This window comes from Ambystoma mexicanum, chromosome 4p (assembly GCF_040938575.1).
Source record: "Ambystoma mexicanum isolate Mex_15411 chromosome 4p, UKY_AmexF1_1, whole genome shotgun sequence".
Lineage (NCBI taxonomy): Eukaryota > Metazoa > Chordata > Amphibia > Caudata > Ambystomatidae > Ambystoma > Ambystoma mexicanum.
Genome location: NC_090927.1, coordinates 907,944,852 through 907,972,491, shown reverse-complemented (window position 1 = coordinate 907,972,491; position 27,640 = coordinate 907,944,852). Strand labels below are relative to the sequence as shown.

The 27,640-nt window shown below is 45.0% G+C and overlaps 1 protein-coding gene across 1 annotated transcript in view; it reads right to left on the bottom strand.

Annotated features, from left to right (window-relative positions):
* LOC138453534 (alpha-1-antiproteinase-like) overlaps positions 1-27,640 on the bottom strand; it is a 140,118-nt gene that overhangs the window by 92,045 nt on the left and 20,433 nt on the right. Inside the window, exon 2 of the mRNA XM_069606501.1 lies at positions 26,785-27,055. Coding sequence (XP_069462602.1) covers positions 26,785-27,055 — 271 coding nt within the window. The remainder of the gene's footprint in view (positions 1-26,784; positions 27,056-27,640) is intronic.

Here is a 27,640-nt window from a genome sequence, read left to right as displayed (position 1 = left end):
TTAAATCTAAACATCAAAGGGAATACATTGCAGGATGTTAAGAAGCAGGTTAGGGTTAGATGGGCAGACAAATCTATCCAATGTCAAGGAGTTAATAGGACACAGAGCCTCTCGGGACTATGCAATGCTTTACACCCATACATTTTTAGCTCAATTAAAAAATACCTCACCAAATGGAAGGGGATGTGCCCCTCATGGCTGGCCGTATTGCAACTATAAAACCCAACGTCCTCCCAAGAATTTGTTCCAGTCGGTTCCTATAGAAGACCCTAGTGAAGAGCTCAAAAATGGTAAGACATCCTACTAAAATTCATATGAGGGTAAAAAAAACGATAGGTCAATAAGGCGATTCTGATGTCTCAAAAGTCAGACAGGCGGGGACACGGTTGTCTGGGGAAATATGATCTGGCCTCCTAATTGTGCATAGTACTGGAGTAGATGCAAACTTTTCGCATTGAGCAATATTTGCAAAAACACACATTTGGTGGTCTCACCAATGGTTAAGCAAAAAATCCAGAGATTCACACCTCTGTGTGTATAAAATACAAAAAGCTACGCTGAAAGCAAGAGATGCGCTAAAAAGAGAGGGAACCTAAACCACCTTCCCATCACCCTTCTCACCGAATACACCTTGGGGTTAACAGGAAAGTACAAATCGTAGTTGGTATGGTGGAGGGTGTTAGAAGGCAGGAGATATGTTTTTGAAAGACATGCTTGGAGCCTTTGAAGAGTGCAAGCCAGATTTTAAAGTAGGAGAGGGAAAGAGGTTCAGGTAGTGGCAACTTAGTCACCGGCTTCTTCACTCACACATAAATCCTAGTGTCATAACAACACTGACTAGTTGGAGAAAACACTACAAGGGGCTGAAACCGCCAAAGGCATGATCTCCCAAATCTATACTTCGAATGGATTGTGGCCTCCCACATATTCCTCATCTTTTATATACGTTTCGCCAGATTCAATGCTTCAGAAATGTTTTCTTGGCAGAGGGCACTGGGCACGATGTCTAGGCATCGATGTCCCTCGAGGGCCACCGTAGCGTGTCGATGTCCAGTAGTATAAGTAGCTTGTGCCACGCCCGTTGGCTTCAGTTCAGTTTTTCCAATAGCTTTGCTTTGAGTGAACAGCGCGCTTTGTTTTTTCTTCTGAAAATATGACTTCAACCATTTCGACCCCAAAGTCGGGTTTTAATAAATGTCACGACATGCAGGGTGAAAATGTTGCTAACTGATCCTCACCGTAACTGCCTTTGGTGTTTGGGTTCCAGTCACCGAACTGAGGACTGCGGGTCCTGCCAGTCTATGACTGAGAAAGCTCTCTGTGAATGCAAAGGTAAATTAGCAGTGGGGAGGGAGGCTTTGAAGGTTTCTTCAAAGAAATATAAAAAGTCTGGGGAGTCCTCTACTCGATACAGACATACAAAGAGGTCCTGATCGAGGAGTTGATCCAGACAATCCTCATAGTCTTCTTCCAAGAAGGCTAAAAAGAGACGCCGCAGGGCTCCCTCTTTGCCATCGGGTACCTCTCCTGAGGTTATACGATGTCCGACTAGGTCGGATTCTCCCAGTAAATTGAATGCTTTTAGGCAAGAGATGATGCAAATCTTTGAGAATGCGGCCTTGACGCCACCCCTCAAAAGAGTCTTGCAAGAGCCAGACCCCAGTCGATCCGTTGGACGATGCAGGAAGGTCAAAAACTACTTTGAGCAAGAAGAGTAGTAAATCGGCCGGTTCAACGCGCTCGACCCGACAAAAAGGTGTCGAAGGCATCAACGCACGAGTCGACTCCACTTCCGATATTGGCGAAGAAACAAAAAACGTCAAAGCCTTTGACGATTTTGTCAACGCCATCGACGCCATTTGCATCGACTCCAAAATCGAGAGATTTCTCGAAGACTCCCTTGACTCCGTCTTTGATTCCATCGAAGCATTTAACCGTACAAGAAAAAATATTCAAACCTGCACCGAAGAAAGACTTTTTTAAGTCAATGTCCTCCATTTTTAAGGAGGATTGTGCTTCAGATGAGGATGTTTTTCCATTAGGAGTGAGGTTTTGCACTAGAGAAGTTCCTGAGGAGCTAATTGATCCTGCGTCGAAGTTGAAAGATCTCTGTGACTCCCTCCACTCTGCCAGCGGTCTTGATACATCCCCAGAGTTGGAGTTTGATAAACCTGACCCATCAGACCATGCTGATTCAGGTTATAGAAATCTGATGAACAGGGTCAGTGAGTACATGGGCTGGAGTAGGGCTTCACCAAATTTTGAACAGGAGGACATGACGGACATCCTGGACCAAGATCACCAAGAAGACCCTGTCTTGCCTTTTTACAAGGCCCTTCAAAGGAGAGCGGTAGCTAACTGAGAAAGCCCCAGAGTTTGGTCCTGCTATCAACAGGAGTTTCCCTAGGAAATATAGATAATCACCTAGTGACCCAGACTAACTCCGCAAACACCCTATGCCTGAGAGTCTGCGAGTCCAGGCGGCTACTTCCACCAGGCAGTCTGCCTACCCCTCTATCTCCCAAGATATAGATTATAATGTCATGATGCCTACCTCAAAGGAGCCAGGTCCGACCCAGCAACCCCAGAGGCAGGCATCATTTCCCCCAGGGGAGTGCCAGCGGGCCCAAGCTGGGGCCCTTTGGACGCAGTCCTGGCGCCTTAGGCACCAGGCTCATGTTGGACCTCTGTCCTGGCGCCTTAGGCGCCAGGCTCATAAAGCTAGACATGTGTTCAAGTGTTTTAATGTGCACTTACCTGATGCAGACCATGCTGCCACATCCAGGCCCTCTTGAGGCCTGAATAGGAACTACTTTACCTGTGGGACTACTTTGCACCCGGGTCTGGTCGGGGAAGGATACATACCTGATCGGAGGAAGGATACACACTTGGAACTTCTTCCAAAGCTATTTAAACCACACCCGATCAGCAACTCACGCTTCGCGTTGTTCTGCTCCTCGCAGCTGGACGCTCACCGTGTCAGCTCCTGCATCTGGACTTCAGCCACGCCTGTCAGCATCCTGGGTCAACTGCAAAGGGAGACAAGAGACCTACCAGCTAATCTGCACCACGGAGACATCACCGACGATCCTGAAAGGGAAGACATCATTTTTAAAAGCATTTTGTTACGACCGCTGCAGCGCTGCATTTCACTCACCTTTCCTGGGTTCCTCCATCTTCAGCAGCGATCATCCGGATGCACAGCCACTTCCCAGAGCCTAGAGAAAAAGACAAGAATAAGAGGTGAGAGAAGGAAGGGAATAGGAAAACCTCAGTTTCCTTCTAAGACTTACCTGTTGGGTCATTCCCATTTCATTTCGGGTCTTGCTGCTTCCAAGCAGGACCCCGGCCCCTATGGGGAAAAAAGACAAAGACATTAGATGAGCGAATGCAAAAACATTACCTGAGCGCTCATCTAGGACTTACCAGATCTTTACTGGAACTGCACGTTTCACTTCGGGTCGGCGCCATATCTCCGGCATTCCGAACCCCAGCCCCTATGGGGAAAAGACATCAACATCAGCGCTTTGTTGCAAGAAGTCTCCAAAGGAATCTTCATTCATCACCTGAAAAAAGACAATGAACATTATTATTTAAAGCTTGAACTTTTGAACTTGCAACAGAACTTTTACAGCGCCTTACCAGTATAATCAAGCTTACCTGAACTCCCATCCAACCTCAATCCAGTGAAGTAACTTGGTTCAACGCGCCCCTGCGTCAGAAGCAGGATGGAGAGCTCGTCCTTTCAGACCCTAAGGTGAGACTTCACGGGGAATCGTGGAAGGGTATCGTGGAGGGTTGGAAGAGAGTGGGAGGCTTGAGCATAACTCAGTCAGTAGGTAATACTCCCTTTTCACGCACAGGGGAATATTCCTGCGAGCCGGAGAAGCCAGAGTAGAGGGCCCTTCCTGTCCATCTTCAGAGTCCTGCGCTTCACCATTGAAGAAGCATCAGCACTCGAAGCCAGACCTGCGCCTCTGTGGGAATCAGGTGAGCGTTACAGATAAAAAAGTGGAAGCATGGGCACGCAAGGTATTTACCTCGGGCAGTATGGCCCTAAACTCCACTGTCACCTGTACCATGGCCAGGTTTACTCATACCCTGTGGGACTGCGTTAGTATGGTGGCTAAACATATTCCAGAAGTCGAAGAAAGGGATGGCTTTCTGAATTTAGTTAAAGATGGCAAGGAGGCGATGGGAGAATGTCTCCAATCAGGACTGGATACTGCTGACCGCATTAGCAGATCCATGGCTGCATGCACTGTGCTGCACAGATTTGCGTGGTTCAGAAAGTCGGGGTTTGTACAAGACATGCAGGCCAGACTGCTCAACATGCCCTTTGACGGCTCGAGGTTGTTCGGCTGCTAGGCAGATGAGTCTAGAGAAGCTGCAGACTTCCAAAGTGGCAGCTAAATCCCTAAGTGCCTCTATCCGGCAACCTCAACAACCTTATTCGGGCTCATCTTCCAGGATAGGTCGTCCTTTTCATTACTATTCCTCAGTTGATAGAGGAAGAGGACACACCGTACAAAGGGGGCAAGGAAGAGTACCTCATGGTGGAGGAGGTAAGGGTGCAAAAGCAGCCTCAGCAGCGGCATCTTTACCCTCAGGCGCTGCTGCAGCCGCCTCTAAGCCACTCTGAGGCCTTGAACCAGAAGATCCTGGTGGGAGGCAGAATCTCTCAGCATCTGAGCGAATGGCAGGGCATTACTTCAGATGCTTGGGCACTGGAAACAGTATCTCAAGGTTACTGCCTTCCTTTTCTAAAAAGGCCTTGGGATAATCCACCGGGAACCAGTTCTGTCAAAGTTCTAGATCTGCTCCTTTTGCAGGAAATCTAAACCATGCTAGAGAAAGGTGCAACAGAACATGTACCTGTAGCGGAGAGGAACAAGGGTAGGTACTCCCCCCCCATTCCTCCCCCCCCCCTCCCCCCATTTTCTCATTCCCAAGGAGGATGGAGGACTGAAACCCATCTTGGACTTAAGAAACTTGAACAAGTTCCTCAGGAAGGACAAGTTCAAGATGGTCACCCTTTCTCAGATCCTTCAGGCTCTCCAACTCCAAGATTGGTTGGTATCATTGGACCTTCAGGATGCTTACTTTCATGTGCCAATCCATCTAAAGCACAGAAAGTATCAGAGGTTTGCGGTTCTCATTATCAGTTCCGAGTTCTGCCATTCGGGCTGACCTTTGCCCAAGGATTTCCTCCAAACGGATGGCGGTAGTGGCAGAAAGCCTCTGGAGAGAGGGATTCACGTCTACCCCTGCCTGGACGATTGGCTGAATAGGGCACGTTCTCCCTAACTGGTTCTGGAACATCTCAGCATCACCTGCCACTCCATACACAGGCTGGGCTTCTCCCTCAATTATAAGAAGTCCCATATCTAACCTTTCTAAAGACTCCAGTTCATCGGAGCAGACTTGGACACTTCCTCAGGGAAAGCCTCGCCCCCCCCCCCCGAAGTGAGAGCTCAACACGTTGATGGTAGCAAAATTCTAGAGTGCCCAACGTCTTCCGGCCTTTGCTTTTTTTGAGATTGCTCAGCTTCATGGCATCCTGCATTTTTCTGGTGCCAGAGGGCAGATTGAGAATGAGATCCCTTCAATGGGCCCTCAGAACCCAGTGGTCCCAATTTTCAGGGAACATGTCAGATATTCTGCAAGTTCCAAGCAGAGTTGCTCAGGACCTGATGTGGTGGACTTGCGAAGACAACATTCTCAAGGGACAATCTTTTTGGCAACCATGGCCGGAGATAAATGTAGTGACAGTACGCCTCACTCAGGGAGTGGGGAGCCCACACCAGCGAACTGACAATCAGCGGTCATTGATCTCCATCAGAGTCCAAACTACATATCAACCTTTTGGAGCTGAGGGCAATCAGACTAGCGCTGAAGGCCTTTCTACCTTCTGTACGGGGAAAGAATGCCCCGATCATGACGGACAACACAGTAGCCATATACCACCTCAACAAGAGAGAAGGCGTAGGGTCACTACCACTTTGCAGAGGCAATGCAGCTCTGGTTCTGGGCAATACAAGAGGGAATCTCTCTATCAGCAGTTCACCTAGCCGGAGAGAACAACACAGCGGCAGATGCTCTGAGGAGGCAGAGCACAGTCTCTTCAAGAGATCTTCACCCTTAAGTGGATCTGTTCGCGACCGAGGTTAATCGGAAGTACGATCCGTACTGCTCAAGGGCATTTCCTCTGTTAGGAGCTTTAGGGGACCCGTTCGTAGTGAACTGGGAATTTCCACTCCTGTATGTGTTTCCTCCAGTCCCCGTGATTCCTCACATAATCAGGAGGTTGAGAAAGTTCAGGAAAACCATGATCCTAATTGCCCCAGATTGAGCCAGGAGGACGTGGTACCCGGACATTCTGGACATGTCCATCTGCCCTCCAATACGTCTTCCACAAAGAGAGGATCCTCTGTCACAAGAGGAAGGTCAGGTTCTCCATCCAGAGGTCAAGACACTCAGCCTTCACACATGGTTTCTGAGAGGCTGAGATATAAGGATTGGGACCTCCCGGAAGACGAAATGGAGATTTTGCTTTCGGCCAGAAGGCCAGCCACTAAATACTTGTACCGGTGTTCTTGGAATACATTCGGTAACTGATGCAAGGATAAGGATGTTGACCCTTTTTAATGCGGCAATCCTATGGTGCTTTCTTTTTTGCTGCATCTGGCCAATCTGGGCATCCAGATTGGAATAATAAAAGGATATCTGACAGCGTCGTCCATCTTTAAGCGCTCCTCTGAAGAGGTTTCTTATTTCAAAATACCGTTAAATGACAATTTCTGAAGGGACTCACTAATGTGTACCCTCCAGTACCTTTTCATGTCCCTGCTTGGGATTTAAATCTCGTGTTGAAATTTCTAACATGTATACCCTTCGAGCCTTTACATTCCTGCCCGTTGAGGCTATCAACACTGAAAACTGCTCTTCTTGTAGCACAAACATCTGCCCGCACGGTTAGCAAGTTGCAGGCTCTTTCATGCAAACCTCCTTATACTACTTTTTATAAGGATTGCAGAAAGTAGTTTCTGATTTTCATTTATCATAAAAAATAACACTTCCAACTTTCTACCCTCCTCATTTGGGCAAAGAGGAAGAGAGGTTGCATAGACTAGACCCAAAAAGGGCTCTGAGTTTTTACATTGTGAGAATGGGACAATTCACCAGGATGACCAGCTTTTTGTGGGTTACACGTGTCCTAAATTAGGACTACCAGTGACTAAACTGACTATTTCCTGGTTTATTACACTGGCTATTGGAGTGTTACAGACTTGTTGGGAAAGACCCGCCGGAAGGGCTTTGAGCCCATTCCACGAGGGGCATGGCAACTTCTGCAGTTCTTTAGAGGGGTGTCCCGGTAGTTGACTGGGCGACAGTGCATGCTTTTGTTAAGCACTACTGCTTAGTCTCCTCTTCATCTCAAGAAAGCCTTTTTGCCAAGGCGGTCCTCCATTACATTAATGATCAAAACTAAATAGTACTCCCTCCTCCAAATTGCCACTGCTTTGGGAAACAATCAAAGATAAGGAATACGTGGGAGGACAAAATCCATTCGAAGAACAAGTTACTTACCAACTGTAACCTTCTTTTGACTGCATGTTCCTCCCACGTATTCCTCATTGCCCCTTCCAGCCTACCCCAACCGTACAATTTACGTGAATTACACTTTGCACTTTCCAGATAGCTTGCTGTCTGGGGTACGCTGAATCGTTCCACAAATAATGGAATGAAAAAACAGAACTGAAGCCAACAGGCGCGGCACAAGCTACTTATACTACTGATGACGTCGACATGCTACGGCGGCCCTCGAGGGACATCGAGGCCACAACATCGTGCACAGCGCCCTCTGCCAAGAAAAGATTTCCGAAGCAGCGATGCTGGCAAAACATATATCAAAGATGAGGAATATGTGGGAGGAACATCCAGTCAAAAGAATGTCACAGTTGGTAAGTAACTTGTTATTTTCTTATTTCTCAGAAAAATAAGGTTAAATGGTAGTTTAAAGAAAAGTGGAATAGGGACTTAATGTGCCAACTGGGTGAAGAAAAAGGGGAAGTTATTTTTTAGAAAAACGTGTTTTCTGTCCCCAGCACACAGCCAGTAGAAACTCAGCTAAAAATCCTCTTCCGCTGGTACCAGACACCTTCTCGTTTCAAACACGTCCATGCCCATTCAGACCCAAATTGGTGGGGAAAGTGGACAGGCCGCAATGCTGCTCCACATAATCTGGGTATGTCCCACTCCTCAAGAATATCTAGTTGGAGGTATGCTCCAAGATCAAATACAATTTGGAGAGAGACATTACGGATGCTGGGAAGAGATCCACGCTAGAAAGGAAATAGTGTAAAATAGCTCCTTGGATAGGAAGGGGGTGGGGGACATGTACTAAACATATATCATTTTACACGTTTAAGACTCTCTGTGACACCTAGGTAAATGTCAACTGGGGGTTGTTGTGCTTTTTTTATCTTCTTTTTCTCTTTCCTATGGGTTGCAGAGGTTTTCTTTGTGGAATTGTTCCTTACTAAGTTGAAATTATGTGTCTGTTTTGCTTGGGGGCCTGTTCAGTAGGCCTACGTTTACTATGGACCAAATAAAAAAAAAAAGAAGTGGTAAACCAGACCTAAAACCTGCCGGGTGTAGTTAACATGATGGTGTTTTCATTGATGGCTGAATATGCAGACTATTCCACTGATTTCTTCTGCCTAAGATTTATTCATTATTATACTTTTATATACTACCACTGACCGTGGAAATGGGGTATTTGTGATTAGATGCCTCTGAACGGCTTACTACAGACTGACAAGATGGGTCTGCAGGAACAAATATAGTGAAAAGCTTTAAAAAGAGATTTCTTTTTAGCAATATAGGTTTGGGAATGTGCAAGGTCCTCGAGCAGGAGGACATACTTTTTTGGCATAGTTGCCAGCCTGTGAATTGGGTTCCCGGGGGCAAAGGAAACACTGTGCCTGTGTGACTGATGCAATACTCTAGCAACCACAAAGTCTGTACTCATGAAATGCATGCCAACACCCAGAAACCTGGGATTCAACAGACAGCCACCACAAAACACATAGCAACGGGGGCGCTGTTGAGCAACCAAAAAAGATGGCCGCCTGAACAAGGAGCTCCAGCTATGTATTATGCGAAACCTAAATTAATCTGTTTTGTGCCTGCATGTACAGAACACAGACTAGCTATACATTTGTTATGATTCTTTGAATCTGAAGGCTCATTTTAGTACAGATCCAGAGTGGCAGTGAGGAGCGGCGAGCGACTGAAGGTGCGTTGCTATTGGAGGCCAGGACACAGAGTTGAGGGGAACGCTGCGGTGGGCCCTGCGGCGGGGCTCGCCTGTCTCTCTCCCTTAACAGTGACAGATCCTGCTCTGTTCACTAGCAACCCTGCCGAGGGTGTGAGCGGCTTGCAGCACTTACCTGTGCGCCTTGGACCCTGCAGACAGCAGCGACGAAGGCTGGCTGTCAGCGACCCCGCTGCCGAACTCCCGGGAGGAGGAGCAGGGAAAGAAGGACAGAATTGCCGGACCGCAGCTGCTGCCGAAGAGGGGCGGTCTGCGTGACGATAAGAATGAGGTGGCGAGTTGACATTCCCCTCTGGCGGAAACTTGATCGGCCGCTGACGACTGCGGATTGCTGGGCCTGAGTAATACTAGATAGGCGCTGGGGAGCTACGCCGGAGAGCGCCTAGCAGCAAGACACGTATACTTAAAAAGGCTGTTCACTGGTGCAGCAGACTTGCTGATGAGCACATGAGCCTGAAGCCACGGCTCGCCGAACTAGGGGGCCACTGAACACATGTGCTCTACCCTGGATCTTGCCCTGACTCCAGGCACCTGCCCGACAAAAAACTTTGAATGAGGAGGCAACCACAAGCAAGGACGCGTGCGGTTTGAGCATCGCTCTGTGATTCCTACTGGGTCTGTGGGGCCCTGATGGTGCTCTGGGCTCATCTAGGCGGCCGCCACGCTTCGGACATCCTGCGCTCTATGGACCGATTGGACACAATTAAGAAGCTGTGGTGTGGTCAGACTTGCCGGTGTATGAGGCCCCGGGCTGTGTGAGGGACTGGTCTGCCCGAGCAGCGTGTGCAGTGGTAAGTGGGGCCGGCGTGCTACCATTTTGAGCGGTTTGCGCACACAGACACAATAAACAAGAAATTGCTAAGCTACGCGCCCTGTTGGCCCTGCGGGAAGGGCCTGCTCCCTCAGGGATGTCGAGGGCGGTGCTCCACACAACGAGGACCGTCTATTACACAGATCCGAGATCAGAAGGCCCTGGCCAAGAGACTGTCCATCCCATTACACGCCCAACATGCTGCTCATGCAGGTTGAACCTGATAAGTTTCTGAATAGGCCGTTGCTGCCGGGCATAGAGGAACTCTTGGGCCCTGCTTAAGCTACCGGCACAGGCAGAGTGGGAACATTTGATACAAATAGGACACTGCATTGCCTGCAGCCCATAACCAGGGGATTTGCTCTTGCTCCCGAGCGGCGGCCCTTGTCCGGTGGCTGCCTGCGCAGCAGTGAGCATTCAACTAGCTTCACTTAACATTAAAATAGCGCGACAAACCTGTGGCTTGCTGCTGGTGCCTGCTGGACCTTGGTCACGCCACGACAGTGACACACGTACTCGGAGGTTGACCTAATACTGGCGTTATGCTGACTGCTCCAAGGTGAGGAGTACAAACCAAATAGGACTACAGTGGACACAGCACCGCAGACACGCCTAGGTTGGCCATCACAGAGGATTAACTACACAATGCTTGAATAGGAGGGTTGGGAAACAATACAATACAAAAGGATACTGCATAATGCGCTAGAGGTAATTGGCAGCAACCACCCCCCATATATATTTGACTTTCATGTAATGCAACCATTGGGGGCAGAATACACTTACTTAAGCCCCAACCGCAGGCTCCTGCAAAACCCAGACCGAGAAAGCGCCAAACCACAAGGCTAAAACTTTTGGCATATGCGTGTGGTGAACCTGAACGCGTATGTAGATATTGTACCTAATAGCGTCCTATGATATAAGACACCCCCCCATTGTCTCAGCCTATCACTGCTAATCGACGGTGGGCTGTGCAACATAGAACGGACATCTAACACTGCTGCAAATTGTGCTCACCCGGCAAACATACTGTTTACCTTGGAGCCTCGGGACTCTGTGCTGCCTGTGGCAGCACCACAAAAGCAATTGGGTTGAATTTTCACTGATGATAACCTGCAGGGCTCCTAAATAACAGAGGGAGGAAACGGAACACTGCAAAGTAGAATTGTACAATGTTGCTCAAGACAATTGGTAGTACTATCCACTAACTAATAGCAGAGCTGATACTAGGCGTGAGATAACATGACGAAGGGAGCCAGGTCCAAAAGGAAAGGCCCAATGTATACATACACTAGTATCCTGACCTAGAACCTGAACCCTGTTGATGCCCCAAATGAAGATGAGCAGCCCTCTGTGTCCAATATCTCCAGAGATGGCCACCTTCTCGCTGCAATGCAGAATGGCTTCCTGGCTGTGAACGTGAAGCTAGACGATATTGTCTCCACCATTGGCTCACTGAAGTCTAAGCTAGAAAAGGAAGGGGCTCGCATCACAGAAGTTGAAACGAGAGTGAGCGAAACGGAAGATAAAGTCACAAAGCATGATCGTGACATTGCGCATCTACAGCAAGAGTTCAGTAGAGTCCGAAACAAATGTGACGATATAGAATCAAGGTTTCGTTGGAACAACATCCGGAAAGTCAGGATCCCAGATCGGGTTCCCTTTAAAGGCTCGATGGAACAATTTTGAGAACCTATTCAAAACACTATTAGACTCTTCCAGATTCTCACAACACTTCTTGGTTGAAAAAGCGCACCGGGTCTTGGCACCTGTCCCCAAACCAGGTGCCCCTCCTCTTACTACCCTGGCTAAACTGCTGAACTATTGAGACAGAGATATAATCCTACATATGGCAAGAGAAAAGGGGGCGTTGCAGTGTGAATCCTCGGATATACATATGTCCCGACTTTGCCACGAACGTATTGTCCAAGCGCAAGTCTCATGATCCAGTTAAAAAACTACTACGAATCCGTCAAGTCCAATATGTGCTCCTATTCCCAGTGAAGCTAGGTATACAGCACGGAGGAAGGGCAGACTTCTTCGAGGATCCTGATGAAGCAATAGCATACATTGAATCCAAGATCTCTATACCACTACCGAGAAGAGATTGCAATGGGGGAGGGGGCGGTCCTCTGCAGGCCACATCGATCCAAACCACATTATGAGGTTCATTGCAATTGCAAAGGTTTAGACCTTACAGGTTCATTGTTTTAAGTTGGTATGTTTGAGTTAGAAAAACATTGCAGACTGCTCTTTGAGTATATAATACGACTACATCCGAGGGTAGGCCTGGCAATGACTGGACCTCAAATTGTGCATGCCCCAGACATGATAGGAATTGATATTACAATTATGTCATGGAAAGTCTGAGGGCTTATTAAGGTGCAAACAGTCACTGCATACATGAATAGGCAGGCTCCTAAAGTGGTGATGCTACAGGAGACGAACGCCACAGGGACCATTAAAGACTCATTTGCTAAGGCATGGGGCCCACAGTGCTGTTACCACAAATACTCGTCACAGTCACAGAGAGTAATGACACTAATACATTGATCCATACCATTCCAAGAGACCCAGCATAGCATTGACCCACAGGGCAGATATGTCATTTTGTGGGCTGAACTAGCAGGTGTCACCACAACTCTGCTAAACACTTATGGCCCCAACATTGATGACCCTCAATTCTATGGCCAGATATTAGATATCCTACTGGGGAGCCTCCACTCACGTGTTATCTGGGAAGGGGACTTCAACCTGGTATTGGATGTGGTCATGGACAGATCCAGGGCTACCCAGCTGGACCTGACCAACGCGGGCTGGATGCTGTTAAATGTGACTAATCACCTTTCCTTGACGGATGCATGGCGAGTGCGAAATCCAATCTCACGTGAATACACATTTTACTCGACAGTTCACAACGCACACTCGAGAATAGACTACTGGCTAATTCCCACCTCACTCGTGACACAGATAGAAGAATGTAGGATTCTACCCTGCACAATTTCAGATCATTCCCCAATTATTTTGATGCTGAAGTGGTGCAGACACTATACACCACTTCCCCTTTGGCGTATGCCCCCTACATGCCTGAAAGATACAGTTTTCCTCAATATGTTATACAGTGGGGCAGTGGAATTTTTCAAAAGGAATGACGGGACCGTGCAACAACATGGCACAGTCTGGGAAGCTTCCAAAGTGTGGGTCAGGGGGGAGGTCATTTCCATGGCTGCTGGGGCATTAAAAGAAACTAGACGTGAAATGGGAAGGATTGAAACTAACCTTAAAAAATTGGAAGAAGAATATGGTAACACACAAGACCGAGCCCTTTTAGGTTATATTAAAGGAAATCTTTTGAAGTTCAGGGAACTCGCCTACAGGGAGGTTCAACTGCTCTATTACCCTGTACGGGCGAGAATATATGGCGAGGCAGATAGACCAGGATGGCAACTGGCGAACGTGGTCAAAAGAGAGATTGAGGGGGCATCACATTACTGGAATTCTTGGATCTAATGCAACTACCCTGAATGCCCCAGAAGCAGTAAATAGTGAATTCCACAGGTTTTATGAAACCCTATAATCCAAATCGGACGAGTGCTCGACCACAGGACTTGAGACATACTTCGATGAGATACCGCTTACTAAATTCTCATAAGAGGCCATACTGGCCATTAACCAGCCACCAACCACTGATGAGATAATTGAAACCATAAAATCGCTCCCACCTGGTAAGGCTCCTGGACTTGACGGTCTAGGCATGGAACTATACAAAGAACTGAGCTCCACAATCGCTCCCGATTTACTGCGTATATGGGAAGAGTCGGTTCACACCTGCATACTTCCCCCATCTTTCTCGGAAGCAGTGATAACGGTACTACTGAAACCTAACATGCCTGCTGCCGACATGGGCTCATATAGGCCACTGTCCCTGATTCACTCAGACACGAAGATATTTGCCAAGCTACTGGCCACTAGACTCCTTCCACACATGACAAAGCTAGTGCACTCTGGTTTATTCCTGGGCGGTCGACAGCATTTCATTTGCAAAGGCTGTTTGGCATTATATCACAACTCAACCCAAAAGCAGAAGCGGCGGCGGCCACATTGGACACCGAGAAAGCTTCTGACTCGGTCTCATGGCAATTCTTGTTTTCGATATTACGGTGTATGGGGCAGGGGGAATTCTTTGTCCAATGTGTTCGCTTATTGTATGCCTCTCCAGCTGCGAGGGTCCGCACTGGGACCACGTTGTCCCCTATGTTTCTGTTTGGATGTGGCACGAGACAGGGTTGCCCGCTATGCCCGTTGTTGTTCGCATTCACCATAGAACCTCTGACGTGCATCATGCGTCTCCGGTATATACATCGAGGATTACGCAGGACAGGACCAACTGACATTATATTTCAATATGCTGATGATTCGTTACTATATATCAGAAACCCAGCTACAAACCTCACCCCAATCCTAGACGAGGTGTGCAAATTTGCGATCTTTTCAAGATACCATATTAATGAAGCCAAATTTGGGTTGATTCCTTTAAATGAAGTCACCATTCCCCCACCAGATCTGGCAAGACTTTGGTGGGTCTAGGATAAAATAAAGTACCTGGGCATAATGGTGACACGCCAACACAACTCATTAATTGAAAACCACGAAAAAGTATATGCAAATACTGGGTGACAAATTGAATTTGTGGGCTAGGCTTCCAACCTCTCTATACGGTAGGTTGTTTGCAAATTAATATACTACACCAATATACCTATTTGGCTGAGGCGCTTTTTTTTCGCATTGGGGTTTACATGGGGTGCTGGAACACCACAGATGGGGTGGGAAGTCATGACCAGACCATATGAGCAGGGGGCTTCAAGCCCCGGACTTTGAGTTGTACTATGAAGTTGCACAGGCACAATACGCTGGGTACTGGTATTCCCTACATGATCGACCGGTACACACGGGCTTGGAAGAATATAGCGCGTCCCCAGCTAGCCTACGCACAATAGTTCTGGCCAATCAACATACAGATACTTGCACGTTTTATCCAGTCTGCACGACTGCGAACGCCTGGGCTAGGATATTTAAAAAGCTGTGCATCACTGAGCCTTATGTTGGGGCAATCCTACTCTGGAAATGCCCTGGCCTCCGCCCCGACATATGATAAGGATATACAGATGGGGTGGGATCCTAATGACACTTTGACAGTACATGACCTCTTCCCGGAGGGCTCCTTTGTCAAACATGCAGACTTCTCTGCGAAACTGGGCGCTGGTCCCATTAAAACTCTTCAATATTATAGAATAAGAGCAGCGATCAGGGGGCGCTGGCCATCGTTCCCATATGAAACTGAGGAGTGTGAGGTACTGGCTATTGTGGTAACGGGTGGGAACCTTAGAGGGCTGGCTTCTAGACTATATAAGAAATGCCAAGAAGCAATGAACCAACCCCAGAAAGCCAAAGAGAATTTGAAACAGATCTAGGTAATACATTGGACGATGCTCAGTGGATCCAGTGGTGTCGCCTGACTAAGGACGTATCCCTCAATGCTAGACACAGACTCATTCAATTTAAGATACTCAATAGGCTACACTACACCCCCGCAAAAATTGCTAAGTTCTCCCCCACAGTGAACGGTGGCTGTATTAAGTGCAATGCAGACGTAGCCGATGCACACCATATGTACTGGGACTGCCCTCGGGTAGCCCAGTTCTGGCAGGAGGTTGCTCATATCTTACAGGAATGCACAGGTGTCCCCCCCCTTCTCTGTCACTTACAAAATACTTTTTGGGAGATATAGGAAAAACTGTTAAATTGAGACGCTGCTTTAACTTTAGATGCCCGATAGCCAAAAAATTAATATTGCTAAATGGAAGTCTAGTACCGCTCGGAACATTGAAATGTGGGTTAGAGAAATTACTTATGTTAATGAGTCTGAAAAGGCCTCTGTTTCACTAGTTACATCGAGCTGCACGTATAAGGACATATGGGAACCGTTCCGAGAGTACTTAAGTAGACGAAAACTGTTCAATGACAACCATGCTGTGAGTAAAATGTATTAAGATATGATGTTTGAACAATGCCTACAGATGCAGGTACTACAACAATGGAATGATGCAAATACTGTAATATCACCGATTGTCTCTAAGGATGTACGTTATGTGCTGCACTAAAATAGTTTCTTTTAAAAAACACATATCGCAACAACAGATTAAATAGCTTGGAAACTACTACAATCAGGCCCTTCCTACCAAATGGTAGCTTCAGATCCACAATACAGGCCTGGTCTTCACTCAAATGGATGGCACAAACATGCTGGCCACTGGCCTACCGACCACCTACGCAAGCAAAAACGAGAAGCACCCTCCACAGTGCTTCCCACCTCACTAAAGGGCTGCATGATAGCAACCACATAACTGTGAGGGGTCACTAATGCGAGGCGGACAACTGCTTGTAGTTTTCTCAAAGTAAGACATTTCATTAAAATAAACGTTTGCAAAATAAGCCTTGCTTGCCCATCTCTATCAAGGAATTCCCTACCTATTCAAAGGCTAAGGGAACAATCTCTAGCTGGGTAAACTGGCCCTCACTCTAAACAAACATTAAAAGTAAATGATAAAGCAACACAAGATAATAAACAGACAATATTTGGATGACCTTCACCGGTCCTGGGTAATATCCTTTTCCCAGGGTTTTAAAGTCAGCTCAGAAAAATGTTCAAAGTAAAAGATAAGTCTTGACCCGGTTCTCCCCGGCTCCAAGTCAAAAGAAAAGTTAATCAGACCACAATCCACTGGTAACGATTCTCTGGTTTGTTTGAAAATATCCCATTACAATCTCCATCAAAGAAAATAGCACCAATGGTAATCCTGGTTATCTTCTCTTCAAGGTTATTTTCCACAGTTCAAAAGAATAGGTTTACGACTTCACAACGGGTTAAGACTTCTGAGGTACATTTTGGTATATTTGTCAGGATGCTTCTTCTTTGGGTTTGCTACTTCCTTTAAACAACCACTCTTCTACTACTACTGCTACTATGAATACAGTTACTTTTGTTTCACAGTGTGCCACTACTTCAAAACCACTCCAATGTGACATCCATGGACAACTTTTATACCACCACAGTTCAAGTATTTCTGCCACTGCTTTATGTGTCAGAATTAACAGCAGTGTCTGACAAGACACTTCGACCTCTTCAGGCGGGCAAGGCACTCTTCCCTTTAATGACTTCCAAAAAGGGGACAGCCTATTTGCCTCTTCTGTCAGTCCAGCTGCTGCAAGGACAGCATGCCTGTGCCCACAAGACTTACTTCCATTGAACTCCAGGGTCTTTTAGCATTACTGGTTATCTTTTGGAAGTTATTTCCAAGCACCCAGCTCCCCTTCCCCAGCTTTCTCACACCTCTTCTGCCCCAATAATTACCTATAAGTTGTAGTGTCACTCTTCTAGCTTTAGGTAACAATGCCACACTTACATCTGAGGCCTCTGGATGGTTAACAACTTCACAGATTAGGTGGAGGGGTTTAAACAGGTTTTGTTCCACTATACAAAGGGTTTGCCTCTTGGTTTGGATATTGCTTGTTTCCTTCTTCAGTACAATTGCTTTGAGAAAAGATTGCCAATTCTATATTATACAAGGTTCAATTTTCAAAGAAAAAGCATAATTAGGTACACGCGACTAGTCTTTAAGGCAGAACTTTAAACTTAAAGTATTGACTGAATTATATATTGTGTAGCATCAAGTCGGCAACTTCTTACTTCCCTCCGGGAAACACAATTGGTCGTATACTACCATTTTTTGATGTGATTTCACTTGTAACTCTTGTAAAATGTTGATGTCAGGTTTTCATCAGGAGTCGGTAAGCATTCGTCCTATACAATTAAGGACACACGACCACTCCGGCAAGTGAAAGTTCAACAATGGTTGCAAGTGATTTTACTTTCACGTAAACAATGCAGCCTTCAGAATTACTGTGTGTGCTACATTTCCATTGTTAATAGTCAGTTTAGAATTAACTAATAACTTTTACTTGTTTTCAACTCTACACAAGCCACTTTAGAGCTGGTTACAGTTATTGTCAAGGCTTGTTGAGTGAATCTGAACGCTGTGCTTCACTCACCAGCTTCAGGGACACTGCGGTTGCGGGTGTGCTCTGCTTCCCTAACTTCCTTGACTTCTGCTACTACTTCTGGCTCACTTGGGACCCACACCCTTCACCAGCACGGGTGTCTCCGGTTCCAGCCACCTTAATTGGGTGTCTTCTTCACACTCTAAACCCTCAGCTTGCTTTCTGCCTTTGGCCTTGGGTTGCTGCACGGTCACAGCTCTGCAATCAGTGACTCAGCTCACATGGGGAAAACTTTACTTCCAGCACGTCTTCCTGTGCACAGCCTCTGCGATACAGGTTTTGGGAAAACAGGACACGCTCAGAACTTGCAGGTGAAACGTGCCGCCTCCACATTCCAGTATCTCTTCAGTGTTTCACTTCATCGTGAATTGCCAGCCTCGAGCTTACTCTCTTCTACTACTACTACTAGCCTTCCAACTCCTGCTCCAGCTCCTTCCTGCTCGCCTTTCCTGCTGGGGTTTTTTATGCCTCACAGGTTTCACAACCGACTTCAGGTGTGAGCCATCAGTCTCAATTGCCAGACTCCTTCAATGGCCGTTAAGCTTAATTGCCTGAATACTGCATCTACCTGCCTCTTAAGCCCTCCTCCTCATCTCAGTCCCTCTAGGATTCTGGGACATGTAGTTTGTTTAATCAAAGTTTGTTTTTCCCACTTTTTGATTACTTATAAAAGGTAGATTTAATTCCCTTCATATTTTTAACAGAGGGGCTGTGAGTTTTAACGTTTGTAGAGGAAGACGGTTTAGAGAAGACAACATTTCCACAATCCCTTGTAGTGCACCTTTGGAATTGAGGAGGACATTTAGTTGTAACTACAAAAAAGTGTGTTTCTTTTGGTAAAACGTGCTTTGATGTTACAACCTTAGGGTTCACAACATTAGATTTAATAGAAGGTTGATAAACATTCAAATGACAATAAGCCATAACCTTTTGGCACAGTGGTATGAATCTCTCTGTCAGAGGAAAAGTTACATGTGTCATCCCACAGAATTGCATCACTACCCTGGGCATTGTCTACACCCAAGTCATCCTCCGCAGTACACTACTCTCAGGGTTGGGATCAGGAAGCGTCTGCCTTCCCCTGGCCACCTGGGAGGAGACTTTAGGCAGGTTTTCAGTGAGGGATCCGCAGGATTCTTCACATAACACTGGCACTTATTGGACTTCAAAGGCTACACCTCAAGAACACATTGTCGTCAAAACCAGGTCATCCTACACAAAGCTGTCCCCCATGGATGGTCCCTCTGACCTTGCAGACCATGTCACCATCTCTGGCAGCCAGCGCATCACCAGAAGTGAGGACATGGACAGTCTGGATCAGCGGAAGTGCATAAAAGAAATGAAAGGAAACAGGCACTCTCAATTTGTGCTCCAAGACTGTGGAACCTAATACCAGTTACCCTCAGACTTGCTACCACCTGTGGGATATTTTGACCCACTCAGCTGTGCTATGCTACATTGCTTTACTGCATTGGTGCAAGAAACAGCACAAAATGGCTGTGCTGACTCCTGTGTGCGCCAAGATCTGTAAACTGTGTTTTTGTAACAAACAGAATGGCTGCACCACCCTGCCACACACATTTCAGGGGGGGTGGAACAGAGTACTCACTGCAGGAATGTGCCAGTGTGCGCTGCAACATTTAACATGGAGAGAAGTGAAAGAGGCAGCATCATTGCACTGGAAATCAAAAATGCCTCTTTAAAATTACACTTTCCCAACCTTAAACGTGCTGCTTGGCGCAAATGTCATTTTCTCATGAACTACTGTGATTACAAAGGCCCTGCAATGCCCAACATCATTAATTGTGTCTCAGAGGAACCGAGACTCATTTGAATGACTAGTAAGCAGTTAAATCTGTGGGATCGATCTCTGACGGTGCACTAATGACCATCCTAGAGTAGTTCCAAAACCAAACCTGAAAAATAAATCTAAATGCCTGGCAGCGAGATAGACCTGCCCCCTCAAACTTGCCACAAAGTTTGTAAATTAATCTCAATCTCATTTGAATGACAGCTCCTGTCAAATGTATCCTTGACAATCAACCCGGGGCTTTGTTTTCCTTTTACACAGGAAACACGTCTATTTTCTTGGCAACAGTATCAAGAATCAGCTGTCCAGAGAAAGATTCTAAATAGATGCCTGTAACTGTATCCATGCTGCAAAACAATTCCAGCACTCAAGAAATGAACTATAGCTGCAGAAAGTGTATATTTGCTGGAGATGGAAACCGAATTTAAAGAAATAGTAAAATGTGCTTTTTCCTGACTGAAGGGGGAAAATCGCCTAAAGTACATTGTTGTGTAAAGGCTTGATTACTTAGAAATGTAAAAGTATTTGTTACTGTTAAAAATATACCTAGAACAATTCTATAGGTTTAAAGTCAAAATTTAAAAGTGGAAAATCAAAGCTAAAACCCAGGCTTAGTTGGCAAACTATATAAAAAAAACTTGCTCTGCAAGTTGCTAGCCCCGAGAAAGGGGGACATCTCAAACTTCTGGAACAGGAAAGTGGCTAATTGCTAGCTTGGAGGCTTTGAATACCCAGGACAAAGGGACTTCCCAAGTCGTCATCAGACATTCGTCTTTGCTTCGGCTGGGACAATAGCAGGCTGAGACTCAACTATCAAGTGTGAGGGGCAGTAAACGTCAATCAAAAGAGAGGCCACTCATCCTGCTTCAAAAGAATTGACATTTGCTTGCAGTTGGGGAAAAAAAAAAACAGATTAAGTGACAATAGACTTCCTTGTGGTTTTAAAAAGCCTACCTTGTAACTGAAATTCAAAACATTTAACTTTGCAGCAAGAATGAGGAAAAATATAAAAAAGTTGTCGTTTTAAATCTAATTTTATGCTCTTTCTTTGAAAACTTGGTAGAACTCAGTACTGCATAAGGAACAGAAGTTGTAAAGAATAACAGATTGTGGGGAAAGTATTGATATTGCAAACATCACATGTTGTACACACATTCCAGAGGTAAAAGCACATCTGTGTACAAAGTTGGGAAATTGTAGGCCACATTTTTCATGGTTAAAATTGCCAAAATGTAGCAGAAAGGCAAAACCAGGTCCCACAGACTTGGGGTTTGATTGAAATGTGACCCACAAAATATGTAAGCTGTGTATCTGATTTTCTCAGAGGTTATAACTGTATAAATATGTATTTGTGGTCAAATTAGATTTTGGTTCCAGTAGCTAGGCGAGGTTTCTAGTCATTGTAAAAATCATCCCATAAACATGACATCCTTTTCTGTGATCCAATCAGCGAAGAGCAAAGCGGAAACTATGTTCTTGCCCAATCCTAGCATTATGGGTGTGCGTAGTAAGGCTGCCCCTGCAATATACTTTAGTGATGTTATCTGGCATGATAAATAAGGGAACCTGACAGCACACAGACACACACTGATTCCTGACTTTCTTCCTAATTTCCTGTGTGGTATCCTGTTCCTGATTTCTTCATCATGCTTGATCCTGATTCCAGATTTCATTGCAAAGCCAAGGCCTATGCATTGCTGAACCCCTTTTTCAGCTAGGCCTCAAATTCTAAAATTCCTAAAAACCCAAGGGAAGCATCCTGATCCAACCTGGCTGGCTATTACTAGATGCATGCCCGCAAACTCGCCATCCCACTGATCTCCAGTCTGCAGTAAGGCCAGTCCAGTGCAGTCCAGTGACCAGAACCACCTAGATGATCCTGTCCCGCCTGATTTGCCCAGCTGTCCTTGGTTAGACCCGATCCGTGTGATGACCAGAACCCTTAACGGTCCAAAATCTTAAATTAAAGTGGACTGTAAGTATTAGCATGAATCATAGAAAACCATAGCATACCTTGCCCCTTCCAAATCTCTAAACCATCCTATCCTTACCTTAATAACTTGTAACATTGTCAGAATCCTTATTGCAATCCTGTACTTGATTTATCTTGCTAAGCGCCATTTCTTTAGTGATTTTTATCTTGTGTAAATCCTAAACTATCAATCCTATTTCGAGTGGTCGGTCTGGTTCCGCCAGAGCAAGCGCTGGGGATCTGGGGTTGAAGTCATGAATTGACTCCAGAGCTTACTGTGTCCCTCTTTGGTATTCTAGTCTGCCTGCTCTAGTCTAGAGTAAAATTATAGTAAATATTTTCTTGTCCAAACTGAGTTTCTTTTCTGTTTTCACTACCCGATATTTCTAAAAAAAACACCGCTCTTCAACCTTGCATATCATCCTCAGTTTAATAGCTAGAGACTTCATTTCAATGCTGGATTCTACCTAAGACCTATAGCTACATGTATTTCATCCGTTTTTCTTAAAAAACATTTGGTTAATTTTAGGTGGGAATCCACAATTTTGCAAAGTTTTACATGTGTGATTTTTATTTTAAATTATTTTCAACCTTTTGTTCAGATTCAAAGTGTTTACTTTTGATCAAACTATAGCTCATGATTGTTATGATCTTTCCAATGTTGCTCCCATAGATATTTGTACTGATATAAGGATTTTTTCACACATTCATTGTTTTATTCAGCCATTTCCGAAATTTCATTTAAACAGTAGGGTTTCAAATCCGTTTTTCTCTCTTGTTTGGGGAGGGAAGGTTGGATTCGAATACTGCTTTCTATTCCTTATTCCTGATTACCTGCTGCTTCCTTATATCTATTTAGAATTGTTTATTTGTGGGTTGAGGCATATTGCAGGGGGGAAATCCTAACTTAAGTGCTATCTTTCCAAACAAGCCAAAACTGTTCTATTTCTCTGGTGTTTTCCTTCTGTGTTGCTAAAGAGTGAATCTAAGTGCATTACATACCTTTTTATCTGTTATTGTCACCACATTGGCGATTGCTGCTCCCTATTCAAAAGCATATGTTTGCTTTGAATTTTATATAAATAAATATTACCTTTAACAACCAGCCTCATTCCTGGTGCATCGTGACCTGGGGTATTTGAAAAGGGGTGTGATATGAGTGGTATCACTCAGAATATTGAACCTATAGATATCATGAAGGTATTACTTTTTTTTATTGAATACGTTTTTGGGGGGTTTTGTAAGTTAAAAAAAGTGTTTAAAAAAACAGGGGTTTAGGGGGGGAACCCACCATTAAAAAAAAAAGAATAATTCGACATTTTTTTAGACAAAATGTTTCACATATTTGCATTTGAAAAAATGTCATTCACTATAAATGTCACTATAAACCTATAATGAAATAAGCATTTCAGCTGTGTGCTGCATACTAGGCTGAGACCAGGGTGTATCGCCTGATTGACATACTTGACACACCCTCATGCCATTCAGAGAAAAGACCCTCAAGAAGAGCTTCAGTCATACCACGTAAAACCACACATGCCCACCCATTGCCAGTATCACACCCCAACCATCCCACTTTATAACAGAAGCTCGTTCCCTCTTTCAGCACTGTGTTTCCCAGACATTGTAAAGGTTATCTATTCTGTGCTACTCTAAATGACATGCGGTCATCACATTTAATGTTATGTCTACTCCCTCTTGTAACCCACCTAATATATGCCTGTAACCTTTACCAGTTGATAGTGCTATGCAGCTTCCCAAAGACAAATTAGTGCTCAATAAATACCAACAATTGAAGGTAAATGTATGGCTGCAGAGCCGAAAAAGAATTGATTAAAGTGATTAGTGAAATAAGGTTAAATTAAGTCTACTATTTGTTAGCTATCACGTGCAATTTAAATGTTTACATAAATCTTAATTGGTCAGTTTTACTGAATACATTTTTTAATATGTCTGATAAAATATTATTTTGCAAGTATAACAAATATACACATGTCCATATTGTATTAAATTAACAAATTGCGTCTCAACAGTACAGCTTAGTAAATGTATAGTAGGATTGTGGCAGGAACGTATGAAGTTGAGGAGTGTGTTCACATGGATTTGTTTTTAGATGATAGCTCTAAGAGAGTCCTGAAATTTGTAGCAGTTGCTAAGAATTTCTTTTAGTTTTACACTAACACAAGAGACCATTGCATAGGATGGCACAAACTGCCACCTCGGCTTAGGATGGTAATTAATACCACATGGTTATAGTACCTTAAGTACATGGGGATATTATGCCACTATCTAGCACATGAGCAGAATAGAAAGTTCTATACCAGGTCACCCATTTATAGCATACTTAGGGTCGCACAAAATCTACTAGCCCACTCACTCTGGTGAGGAGATTTGTATGAAAGGAGAGTACCATTTGCATGGTACTCAACAAGGCTGGCAAATATGGGGATGGTTGAAACTTTTATTGAATACTAGAAAAAAGTACCCAGTCTCTCAACGGGTTCCGTAGACAGACATTATAGCACTCACATCAACTGTTGAAAATCAATGATCCTGTAGGTCACTGTTCCGATTCGCTTGATGTGCTTTGCACCCTGAAGTAAACTGCACTGAGAATTGGCACGTGTGGCTGACTGACATACCACGGAACAGACGTTTGGGGAAGGTGAGAGTTATGTGCTGCTGCATACTGGGACCTTCTGGGCTCTCTCCCCCCACCTACCGCCTCACCCTGGCATGGTGCAATTTTTTGTTGTGCAACTATCTCGGAAACCGTGCAGCCTAGGGCCTTGCAACGCGATTTGTTTCTCATGTCGAGACTGGTCCTTCTATGACCACATTGATGTTTCGCCGATTTCAGGCAACCGTCTCATGTGTGAAGTGGTGAAATGCAGGGAAACAGGTTCAAATGCCACATAGCCAGTAATGTCCGGACGGTTCTAACAGGTAACTATGCAAAATTTGGTGCAGATTGTTAGGGTGGAATTAAATAAGGGGAAAACGCTTCGCCAAGCCACAAACCCACAAACACATTTTGACTTGTCTTGAAATCGAAGGAAAAGGAATGGGGTGACCAAATGTCATGTAGCCAGTAATGTCCGGATGGTTCGAACAGATAACTATGCCAAATTTGGTGCAGATGGTTTAACCGTGTGGAATTGTGTAAGGAACAACTCTTTGCCAAGCCATAAATCCACAAACAATTGTTAGCTTTTATTAATATAGATTATTGCAACAAGCTGTGCTTGCAGTTAACGGCAAATAAAAGTTTCACCGTGCATGGCTGGCCTTTGGGTGGCAGCATTGCATCAAATATGAATGTGTTAATGGTGACTTGCACAATTTTACAGAAAGCACTGGGAAATATTTTGTTACCGTCAACATAGGGGGAGTGCATTTCTCTTAGGTCCAATATGTTAACTAAGAAACTCGCCCTGCAGCTGTAGTGTGATGTTTAAGAATATGCGAGGTCTGAACTACAAATCATACACCAAAAAATGATACAAAGACCAATAATAAAAACACATACTGAAATCATACATCTGTACACCCTTTACCAATACACTCATTTGTAAACTACACAACACAGGCATAGAAGCCAAACCTATTGGATGTGTCAATGCGTTTCTTTCGTAAGGACTGGAGGCACACAGCACGTTCGTCTAGTCGAATCTTTATCAAACGCTGAGCTGCATATTATATATGACTAGTTTTACATCATTGGAACATACTTGTGCTAACCTCAGCTTCCGGCTTGAAAACGTGGTTAGATACTAAGGGCTTAATTCACAGAAGTGTCTTATAATGGCGAACCTCCACTGGAAAACGATCTGTGAATAACATGTATGCCGAATGCCCCAACATCTTTGCCATGACCTACAGTGAAGGTGCCTGGCTAGTGGTGGCAACTGATATATCTGAAGTGATTACACATCACGAATGATAATATAATGGCTGTGTATTGGCACCATGTTCGTTATTTACTGAATGTGGAGGAAAAGAAGGAAAATGGCGCTGATACATCCGGTAAAAATAAATAAAAAAATAAAATAAATAAAGAGCATAATGAAATGACACCCGCAAAGCTCCTCATGAAGAGATTTGCACAGTTTCCAGCACATCATGCGCCGATGTCGGTGCCGCCATCCAAATAAATGCGCAACACAGCCCTCATGAAATGGTGCAATAAATCGGCTATCTTTAGGACTGTAAATACAATTTGTACAACAACCTCTGAAACATGCCCCAAATATTCTTATGTTTTTATGGCATGTTCTGTAGAAAGTTTATTTTTTTACTTTTTGTCACAGAGGCCCAGGCAAGATCTCAGTTGTAATTACTTCTTGTACCAGGCCTCAAACTTTGCACTTGTCACTAGCGAGTGATGAATGCCTTTTAATAAGTAAGAAATTGGCTGCTGTGCACCTGGGTAGAATGGAGGTGGTGAGTGACTCCTTATGACTGGCTAGTAGCTTGCAACTTGACATTTTTACCCCACGACTTGGCCCGTTAACTATCACTCTATTAATATGTTAAAAAAAATATTTAAAAGAAAGATGCATTATATATGATGTAAATACCACCATGCAAACGCAACTGATACGTGCCGTTTCGTTTTTTGTAAACAAATGGTTCTTACTGCCCCTCGTTATTGCTGAACGCAGGTATTTCAGGGAGCCATCACTTACTGTAATCAGCACCCAGCTGTTAGAAATGCGCATGTGCGATGCAATTACCTGAAATGCATGGACTTCATCCACTCCTCGATGACCGAGCTGGACAAGGCATCCTCCAGCTGCTTCATCTTCCCCGGGTCAGGCAGGATAAAGAAGGCCGACGCGTTTCCTTTATACGGCAGCTGCACCACAGTCGCACAACGCTCTTGGTCGTGTGCAATGTTGTAGCGGCTCCAGTTGAACATCATTGGCACTCGCACAGTTGTGTGCTCATCCACGTGGAAGTCATCTTCTCTGGTTGACTCCAATTCAAAAGGTTTATCCCATTGACCTTGAAAAATAAAAAATTGAAATCTTTTGGGAGGGTCCCTTGAACTACACAGATGCCTACACAAACAAGCACTGACAACGCCAACCGGAAGATGGTTTGGTGGTTCATGAACGTGCAGGTGGTGTGTGCATATGCTGGTGGGTGTATGGCTAAGCTGGTGGGTGTATCCTTTTCTGTATTGGCCCGAACAACGTGGAATTCTCTACCGATGGAGAGACTGTTGATCATCTTTAGTTTCCCAGGAATTTGAAGACATATCTTTTTGAGTTCTGAGTGAGTCACGTTAATTCCCTTAAAAGTCGTGTGTCAGCGCCTTGATGCCTCCGGGCCACAGTTGCGCTCTATAAACCTTTATACGTATACATGGCCAGGTCTGTGGGCTGATGTAGTTTGTGTGTAATTGATTGTGTGAATGGATTGATAGATGAGGCTTTAGATTGTGGGAGGATGGGTTGAGCGGATAGAGCGTTGGTTGAATAGTTTGTCTGCGTGGGACGGTGTAGATGTTTTGGAAGGTGGTGGAGTGAGTAGTATGTGTTAGTGGATATGCATCTGAGTTTATGTTTTTTGGATCTGGGTGTGTTA